The sequence below is a fragment of the Gymnoscopelus braueri genome, assembly GCF_963280865.1.
Source record: "Gymnoscopelus braueri genome assembly, chromosome: 13".
Lineage (NCBI taxonomy): Eukaryota > Metazoa > Chordata > Actinopteri > Myctophiformes > Myctophidae > Gymnoscopelus > Gymnoscopelus braueri.
In genome coordinates this window covers 24,632,521-24,643,178 of record NC_137615.1, presented here as the reverse complement: position 1 = coordinate 24,643,178, position 10,658 = coordinate 24,632,521, and the positions used below count along the sequence as shown (strand labels likewise).

Here is a 10,658-nt window from a genome sequence, read left to right as displayed (position 1 = left end):
CCAAGCCATTGTTTGTTATCCAATGGCTCTGCCAAACACTAATCTGACAACTTCAACAGTCCGATGTTATCTCCCTATATATACACGAGGGGTCCTGATTGTGTCTGGTAGTATTTGAGGCGATCTGTATAGATCTAGTGAATCTCATTGCACATGTGCATTATCCATAACTTGCCACAATGGCGGTGGATGCCGATGAAAATCTAGTCGGTGGTGTTTTTACTTTGGCACAGATCTTAGCAGGTTTGACATGTAATTCACTCTGAAGCTCATCATCTATATTGATATCTTCGTGCACGTTCCATAAGTTGAAGTGTCTAGGCAGATGCTAATACCAGGGAAAGTGTTGAGTGAATGTCTACTTCAGTCTCCTTACCTGTTTCTCTCTGTCAATGAACTGACAATGCAAAACAGCTTCTACGTCAACTTTAATATTTTCTGTAATCTGTCTATGAGGATAATCGGCTACAATCAGTCGCATATATTCTCTCTCTATCTCCCCGTTTTCTCTTATCACCCTCTCCCCACCTCTATCCCCGCATACTCACTCTCATATTTGAGTCTCTTGCACATTTTCCTTGGAGCCACCTTTAAAGAGCAGTGGCTCGTTCTGGCCTTTACCCATGAGGCCTTTCAGAGAACTGTGGATGCCCAGCTGGGGCAGTGGCACAGGGGAGGGCAGGGCACCACCGGTGGAGCCCGGAGCCTGGGAGCAGGAGATGGGCGTGCTCTGGGTCTGAGAGCAAGGTGAGGGGTTGTTGTTGTTGTTGAGGCCCATGCCCAGGCCCATCATGTTGTTGTTGAAGTGATGGGGTTTGTAGTAGTTGAGGTGGTTGAGGTGATCGGACCGGGCCAGGTTCGGCAGGTTGACTACCTCTGGGTGGTGCAGCCTCAGGCTCTGGCCCCCTCCTAGCCCACTGCTCCCGCCCTGCGTCACAGTGGAGCCCCCTGAGAGGCCGCTGCCACGCCCACTGGCCCCGGCCCCCAGCTCGTCCTCGACGTTGATGATCTCGATGGCGCGGGCGGGGCCGTGGTGCTTGTGCAGCTGATGCTGCTTCCTCAGCTTGTAGAAGACCACCAGCATCACCGCCGCCATGAAGGTGATGGCTACGAAGCAGCCGATGATGATCTTGGTGGTCTTCATCACGTCGTCCAGGCCCGAGAAGCCCGGCTCAGTGATGGGCACAGTGAAGGTGGGCCGCGTGGCCCGAGGAGAAGAGGATGACCATCCGGCTAACAGCGAGGAGGCCGTGGTGGGAGTGCCTTCTGGCCACAGAAGGGATGGAGTGGGGCCAGGCTGAATGAATGTCTCGTTGATGGCGATCAGGGCGGAGTCCTCCTCCCCAGTGGACTCCACTGTCTCCACAGTGACAGTGGTGAAGTAGGTGTAGTTAACACTGACATCAGCAGCAGTTACGTTGAGAACAGCGGTCGCAGTGGTGTTGCCGGCAGAGTTGGTGACCATGCAGGTGTACTGGCCCGTATCACGCAGGGTGACATTTGTGAAATTCAGAGTGCCATCGTGCAGGACGGAGATGCGGACCTTATAGGAGCCATGGGTCATCAAGGTGCCGTTAGGAGTGATCCAGTTGACAGAGGTCATGGAGGTGCCAGTGCGACACTTGAGCTCGGCAGCCATACCCTCTGTGACATTGAGGTCAGTCGGTGGCTCCACGATGACAGGGGCATAGCAAGTGAAGTGGCTTTGGTCAAGCTCGCCGATGTACCTCCCCTTCAGGCCAGGGGGAGCATGGCAGCGGGCACAGCAGGTGGTGTTGCTGGGCACTGTCTCTTTCAGCCACCAGCTGAGCCACAGCACATCACAGTTGCATACCCAGGGGTTGTGGTTGAGGTGCACCCTCTCCAGCTGATGAAGGGGCGTGAAGAGGTCATGGGGCAGAGAATGCAGGGAGTTGTGGGACAGATTGAGCTCCTCCAGATTTTTCAGGTCATCGAAGGCGTTGCGCTCGATGACAGACACCTGTGAGTGCATGAGCCATAACTTGCGGAGAGACACCAGGCCATTGAAGGAGCCAGGCCGGATGATCTCCAGACGGTTTCCTGACAGCTCCAATTCCTCTAAACGCACCAGAGCTGTCAGTTTTGGGATGTCCTTCAGCCCGCACATGCCCAGGTTCAGGTAGCGTAGGTTGACGAGGCCCACAAAGGCCGCATCGGAGATGAAGTCCAGCTTCTTCAGCTCGCCCAGGTCCAGGCGCCTGAGCGAGGGCACGCGGTGAAAGGCGTAGCCCGGCAGCGTCTCAATGGGGTTATTCCGCAGCCACAGCTCCCGCAGCTTGCTGAGGTACTCAAAGGCGTGTGACGGCACCAGCGTGAGGCGGTTGTCAAAGAGCTCCAGAGTGTTGAGGTTGGGGAGGCCATTGAACGCTCCGACTTCAATCTGACGGATCTGGTTTTTGGAGAGCTGGAGGATCTCGAGGTGCCTCAAGTGCTTGAAAGTGTCTGACTTGATAACCTGGAGGGTAGAGATAGATGAGGTTACTATCAGTCATGTATAGGGTGAGGCAAAGACAGCCTGAGCCTTAAAAGCTACAATCCGGGACTTTGAATGAACTAGAGCATGGGTTCCCAAACTTTTCAGCCCGCGACCCCAAAATAATGCGGCCATTGACCCTGGAGGTAATTTATGCACATAAACTTGCACTTCGGTGCGCATTTGTAATGTATTAAAATGGTATTTGGAATCATTGTTAGATTGTATTTCATCCATTCTGTTGAATTTGAAAATAGTTTATTTATTTAATTTTTTTGTACGCTGCCCTCACACCTATACGCAGCACCTCCGTTCTGACTGATATGCCAATATATGGAGATCTTTATCTGTCAGTCCTTGTCCCTTTAATGCCCATATATGGAGATCTCTGTATCTGTCAGTCCTTGGCCCTTTTATGCCCATATATGGAGATCCCTGATGTCATCAGTATATGGCCATATATGGGCATGCCCCCTTTTGTGCCCATACTGTATGGAGCTGACTGATCTGTTTGCTGATGCCATGATGACACATTGAGGTTAGACAACACACTCCATATTTGGGAGTGTGTTACACAAAGAATCCGATGATCACAGAGAGGAAACAGAAACTTCACAATTCTGAAATTGATTGGATGCAATTCAAAAGAACTGAATGTGTAAGTTTTTGTGAGTTTTCTTTTCTTTACAAGAAGAAAGGGATGTTTAGTCTCTTGAGAAGAGATGTTTCCGGAACACATGGGTACTAGGCAGCCCGGACATCCACTACCGACCATCAACGCTGTCCAAATGGAGCTCATTTGGCGGGGAGTAAAACACAAGCCCCTTAAAACTCTGACTGTGTGAGATATGTATGGCCAAAGCCCTCTGTGAGGCAGAGAGAAAGTCTCCTGGAGTCAGGCCACAGCCTGCTCTGTATGTAGAGCAGAAGAAGGAGGGGGTGATAGGCAAAGAGGGGGAGAGAAAGAGAGAGACAGAGAGAGGGGGGAGAAGGAGAGGAGGGGGAAAGAGGGAGATAGGGAGAGAGGGAGAGGGACAGAGGGATAGAGGGAGAGGGGGAAGTGGGCAGGAATGGGGATGTTTAAGAGGGGGTGGGAGCTGTCAAGGCTTTACTCTCATGGTACTCAGTGGAGGAAAAAATAAGCCAGAGAATCTAGGATGCCTTCAGGTGTTAAAACATTTTTAGATTTTTAATCATTTCAAGTGGGGCTTCAGGATACAACAAACCGAATCTGAATTTGTAGGCTATCTAAAAGAGCAATGAGTGGTTTTATCGTTTCATTATTATCTTTCCTATAAGCAGCATCTCTTAAAAGATGGCTGACCAAACCATGTGGATTAATGTATGTTTCCACGTGTGGTAATCAGAACTAGGAACCTCCTGGTTCGATCCTGGGATCCTCCGGGCATTGTGTGAAAATGTCCTTGAGCGAGACATTGAACCCCTAACTGCTCGAGTGAGCACGCTGGTGCCTTGCATGGTTGCCTTCGCTGTCGGTGTGTGAAGGTGTGTGAATATGTGTGACGATGGGTGACTGTAATGCATATTGTAAAGCACTTAGTTTGACCTAAGAGGTCTGTGTTTCAAAATTGTGTTTCCCGAACAATTTGACATACTGTTGAGGTACTGGACATTGACAATCCCAATTAACAATGAAGAGTGATTTCATTAGCAGGGGGTAAAAACGGCAAAAATGCATTTTAATTGGCAAAAGAACAAAGCCGTCAACAACTAAGAGTAAAAGTATAAATGTTGTGATTCATGTGCTTCTTAATGATGGTCTGTGGTTAAATGATCTCCCCTTGAAACTGTAAAGCCACAAATGCTATCTTGGTGGTTCAGATAAATTGATAATGCACACTGAGGCATGGTCTCATGGAAAAATGCCTTACTTTCAATTAATAAAACCTTCCCTCGGTTTGGAACAGGTTTTAAAGTCTACTCTCTACTACTGGCAGACCTTGGCCGCGTTTCCCAAAGACATCCTGCGTAGGGAGCTGTCCTATCAATCGATGCCAGACTAACCGATTGTTCCGCGCAACTTCCTTACAAGAAGTTTAGCTGTAACAAGTGGGATTGTACTCATCAATAAAATAATGCTGAAAATTAACAAGCTTTAAGTGCTGTTGGTAACTGTGACTGCACAATACCTGAATACCCTTGTTTTAATTCTTAAACTCTATGACTTCCTCTTTCTATATCAATATAAGCTAAAATATGAAGATAGACAGTGGTGTACTGTGGATGTTTTAACTAATGGAGCGCAACTTCAGGCGCACGTGCACAAGCTTGCGCATACACGTGCACGTGAGCGATCGCCAATTGAAATAACCTATTTAATATCTTGGCTTATTTATCAACCCACAATCGAATGTTATTCTATTTAATTTACTTGCATAATGGGGACACTTTGGTGTTTTCACATACATTTACCTTGCAGACGTGACCTCACCTCTGTAATTTAATTCATGAATCCATTATCCAAACGTTGTATTTGGACTGCAGTAGAATATGCCACCTACAGTATTAGCAGGTCACACAATGGACCATTAATATGAATCCACACTTCTCATTCTATCTATCATCTATCTATCTATCTATCTATCTATCTATATATATATATATATATATATATATATATATATATATATATATATATATATATATATATATATATATATATATATATATATATATATATATATATATATAGTGTGTGTGTGTGTAAACATGGCGAGCACAGCTGCTGTCACTGTGTGTGGGGACTTTCATCATAACGTTTAAATATAAAAATGTTAACTAAAAACAAGAAATTAAACAAACATGTTTAGCTCATCATCTATCTAACTTTAGCTAACTTGGCATACTGTATGCTTAATATTTTTTAAAGATGATCGGATCATCCGTTATAGTACATGTACGTGTGTGTGTGTGTGTGTGTGTGTGTGTGTGTGTGTGTGTGTGTGTGTGTGTGTGTGTGTGTGTGTGTGTGTGTGTGTGTGTGTGTGTGTGTGTGTGTGTGTGTGTGTGTGTGTGTGGGTGTGTGTGGGTGTGTGTGTGGGTGTTTTATTGATCTATTTCACTGTGTATATTCGCTACGAAGGGTGTTAAGAGTGCCCCAGGTCCCCTCTTCAAAATGTTACGTACGACAGTACTACCTAGGCTAAGAAGGCTTTCGGGAAACGGGTTTGCTTCGAAGTTACTTCTTCCAGGAGGCCTTAAGTAGTGTTTCCCAAAGCCAGTTAAGTAGACACATAACGCTGTGCTCTTGAGCTTTTAGCAAAAAAAGCCTAAAAAACTATTGCATCAACATGTTAACATGTTAACATCTACACTTGCCTGCTCCGATGCACGCACCCACACACGCAAACGCAAACACACACACACACACACACACACACACACACACACACACACACACACACACACACACACACACACACACACACACACACACACACACACACACACACACACACACACACACACACACACACACACGCACACGCACACACACACTAAGATGGACATTAACATGTTAGAACAAACAGAATGTATAGCGCTGCAAAGATTTACCTGTATTGAATTCTCCTGCAGGTTGAGGTATCGCGTGTTGACTGATATACTCTCAGGCACCTCATCCAAGTTTTGTCTCGTGCAGATGACTCGACTGGCCTGATTGGAGCAGGTGCAGTGGGAGGGGCAAGCGGAGGCGGCTCCCACAAACTCTGGCCCAGGGGGGAGGAGCCGCAGTAACAGCTGGGCCAATAGAAGGAGGAGGGGGGAAGGGCAGGGAAGGCAGGTCACCGTGGTGATGCGCATGGCAACTGGGACATGACCCTGCTCTTGTTCCGAAGGTGTAGGTGAGTTGACTCCACACTGATGGATCCGCGTGGAAGGCGTATGTTCCTTTTGTCCTCCCGGGGCAATTTGCTCCCTCTAACGATGCATCGTCTCAGACATTTTGTCCTTCTGTCTATCTGTGTTTATTTCCCTTTTGTTTTTCAACGTAGAAATATGTAGATAAACAGATGTTATTCCCTTTTTTTGTCTCGCTGTCTGGGGATTTGAGCGAGGCCTTTGAGGAGTGAGAAGAATCCAGGAGTTACTGTGAAAGAACAAAAGAGAGAGAGAGAGGAGAGAGTGTGAGTGAGAGCGAGAGAGCAGATATTAAAAGACTACAGACTCAGTGCTCCCATGTTTTCACCGGGAGAAAATGAATAAGACAAATAATAAGTAGACATCTACAGTATATCTTATCACGGGGGGGATTGTCAAAACATCTTTGAGAAGTATTACGACTTTATGTCACTGCTTATCAAATCCCACATAATCCCTGAGCAGACATTTTTGCCAGCAATCAAATCCTTGCATCCAGGGCAGGTGCAAGGCAGAAAGCTTCAATTACCGTACTAGTTTACAGGCAGTAGGAACGAAATGCAGAAACAGACATTCAAAGTCACAATCTAGAGTTGGGGGGGGTCTCTCCACCCACCAGAGTGTTAACAGTGCATAGGAGGTCTTTTTTTGCGGTCTTTTTTTTTCACAGCGCCTCTAGCACTGTGGATTATTAACCCATTAAGACCGGCAACGCATCTGAGTCACTTTAGATTTCTCTGGCTTTTCAAAAATAGAAGATGTAGATCTGCTATTTTTGAAAAAAAATCGTGACAATTTTTGCACATCTTTGAAAATATATACTTTTTAAAGCGAACATTTGTAACTCAAATCTTTGCTTCTGGGGGGTCCCTGAAACATAATATTTAACAAATGTTCGCTTAAAAATATATAAATTCAAATATTTGCATATATTTTCCAAGATATGAGCTTGTATATCTGCTATTTTTCAATAGCCAAAGAAATCTAAAAATTACAGAGACGCGTTCCCGGATTGAACAGGTTAATGCCGGCCTCCACCAACACGACCACAACGACGCCAGGAGCAAAAACTCGTCCAGCGAGCGATTTCACCGTCTGTGCAAGTATAACGTTGGTCGTTGGGACAGCAATGCTAATTCTATTTCCATACACCAGGCACAGCATTGTCTGCTCCCGAGGCCAGAGGGATGGTGGCAAATGGTGCAATCTACATTAACACTAATAGATGGCTCTGCCACCCTGAAGCAGGACACGGGCAGGAAGAGAGGGGGGAGGAGGCTTTAGAGCCTCATCTCTTTCCTCTCCACAGGTTATTTAGACCTGAATCACCTCAAATAAGGGCATCCGGCAATCTAGAGACGGTTATTAATGATGATGCTTGTAAACGATGGGACTTTGACACACAAACTCATTTGACACGCTGATTATTCTCACTTGGCGTGGTTAAAGGGAGGGGGGGGGGTTGAGGGGGGCTGAGGGAGAGAGAGAGAGAGAGAGAGAGAGAGAGAGAGAGAGAGAGAGAGAGAGAGAGAGAGAGAGAGTATGAGGAAGAGAGGGATTATTAATCTGATAGATGACTGTACGGCTGCAGGCAGAGGAGGGAATTATCAACACTACAGTAATAGATGAATACTGAACAGCGGCAGAGAGAGAGAGAGAGAGAGAGAGAGAGAGAGAGAGAGAGAGAGAGAGAGAGAGAGAGAGAGAGAGAGAGAGAGAGAGAGAGGGGGAGAGAGAGAGAGAGAGAGAGAGAGAGAGAGAGAGAGAGAGAGAGAGAGAGAGAGAGAGAGAGAGAGAGAGAGATAGAGATAGATAGATGGAGAAATGGCTGAATGAAAGGCATGATTAGGGATAAAGACTATAGGAAAGGTATAAATAATGGGAAGAGCAGAGAGGAGATCAGCTGTAAAAGAAAGATTAAAAAGTGGAAGACAGAAAATAGGGAGAGAGAGAAAGAGAGGAAGAGGACACATTAATATTAATAGGCTCTCTCTCTCCTTTCTTGGAAAGAGAGAGAGACAGAGAGAGAGGGAAAGAGAGAGAGAGGGGGGGGAGAGAGAGAGAGAGAGAGAGAGAGAGAGAGAGAGAGAGAGAGAGAGAGAGAGAGAGAGGAAAGACTCAATAGAGAGATGAATATAAAGGAGACAGAGATGGAGGGAGAGGGGAGTGACAACACAGAGACGAATATAAAGCAGAGAGCAACGGAGGAGACGGAGGTAAAGAAGACAATATGGAAGGATGAATATGAAACAGGTGGAGAGAGAGGGGATCAGCAAGAGAGAGAGAGAGAATGGCGGAGGAGTAGGAGGAAGAGAGGGAGGGACGAAGAGAGAGAGAGAGGGAGGGAGGGAGGGAGAGGCAGAGATTGATCAATAATGCGGACCTAGAGTGCAATGACATTAAAACACACACAAGGACACAGTGATAAATCATATCAGCGGCAGTATCTGTGCTCTGTGGCCAGCGTGAGGGAACAGGACACCAGTCCTCAACCGCTCTGCTACTGGGACTGCAACACTGCCACTCATAACACACACACACACACACACACACACACACACACACACACACACACACACACACACACACACACACACACACACACACACACACACACACACACACACACACACACACACACACACACACACACACACACACACACACACACACACACACACAGCAGACACGGCAGTCTTCTCATTTTTTTCCCCCGACTGCTGCTTCAGTCCGGGAACGCATCTCTGTCATTTTAGATTTATTTGGCTATTCAAAAATAGCAGATATACAAGCTCATCTTGAAAATCTTTGAAGGGAACATTTGTAAAATATTTTGTTCCAGGGACCCCCAGAAGCAAAGATTTGAGTTATTGTTCGCTTAAAAAAAAATAAAATATATATATATATATATATATATATATATATATATATATATATATATATATATATATATACAGGGTCCCCACACATTTTTAGCAACGATTTTCCAAAACTTTTCCAAAACTTTTCCAGAATATTTAGCCCAATTTCCAGGCCTATATAACAATCATTCAGCGCAATAATGTGTCTCTTACTCCTATGTAGAATGCCCAAAGATAGGCAGTGTAGCAAAATTAAAGCATAGAATAGTACAATTTCATTCAAAATTTCGTGCAAAATTAGGGCATAGCTCACTGGAAGACTCATTATGGCATCCGTATGACTTATTTTATTTAAATAATATATGCCATCACACAGCCCGTTCGGCGAAAAACTACTTAGGTTACATATTTCGTGTAATGTTATACATGTTTATGAAAATGTTTTGTATTAACAAAATCAATAGCCAAAAACAATGCATAGCCAAATATTTTTCCAGGACCCTTGATAAATTCCAGGACCTTTGATCAATTCCCAAACTTTTCCAGTACTGGATTATTTTTTTTTCAATTTCAAAATATTTCCAGGAATTTCATGACCGTGGGGACCCTGTATATATATATAAATATACAATATATTCAAAGATTTGCAAAAAATAATCACAGTTAAAAAGAAATAGCAGATATACAATTGCTCATAGCGTGGCACTCTATGAGCTTGTATATCTGCTATCTGCTACAGCTGTATATTTTTTGAATAGCCAAAGAAATCTAAAATGACAGAGATGCGTTCGTGGATTGAATGGGTTAAAACACCAGCAGCAGCGATGCACGTGCATAAAAAAAGAAAGAAAGAAAAAGAGGCATTCGCGAGGCATGCTATTTTGGGGAATGGGGCTCTCACCTTTTTCCCATTTAAATCTTTCTTCCCACCCTTACCCTCGTGTGCAAATGAGGAGATCTTAAAGTGTTGGGGGGGTGGGGCGGGGCGTTGCGGTGTGTGTGTGTGTGTGCTTATTTTGGGGGCGAGCGGCACCCGAGAGCAGAGAGGTGTGAGAGAGGAGACTGGCTCCGAGGTGAAGACGGTGGTTGGGATGGATGCATGTTAGAGGGAGTGTGTTAGTCCATAGAGGGAGCTGAGACTAGTTGGAGTCGACAGCTGGTTAGAGGCTGGTTGATTGTATTCCACTTCAAAGCTGTCACTGTCCACGTTACAATTGAACTCAGTCTGTCTCTCTCTCACACGTGCACACAAGCACGCGCATGCTCACACACACACACACACACACACACACACACACACGGTTCTAGCCAAATGTCTCTCTCTCTCTCTCTCTCTCTCTCTCTCTCTCTTTCTCTCTGTTTTGACTTTACCGCTTAGAGATGTTCCAGACCTAGCAGGTTCTCTGTACCCCCTGCCCTCCTGT

General features: G+C 45.5%; 1 protein-coding gene across 1 annotated transcript; it reads right to left on the bottom strand.

Moving 5' to 3' along the window:
* Positions 1-550: 550 nt before the first annotated feature.
* On the bottom strand, positions 551-6,316 carry lrrc4ba (leucine rich repeat containing 4Ba; the record flags this gene model as incomplete). Its single annotated transcript, XM_080447325.1, has 2 exons — positions 551-2,476; positions 6,071-6,316. The coding sequence occupies 2 exons, from the start codon at positions 6,314-6,316 to the stop codon at positions 551-553; spliced, it is 2,172 nt and encodes a 723-aa protein (XP_080303451.1).
* Positions 6,317-10,658: the final 4,342 nt, after the last annotated feature.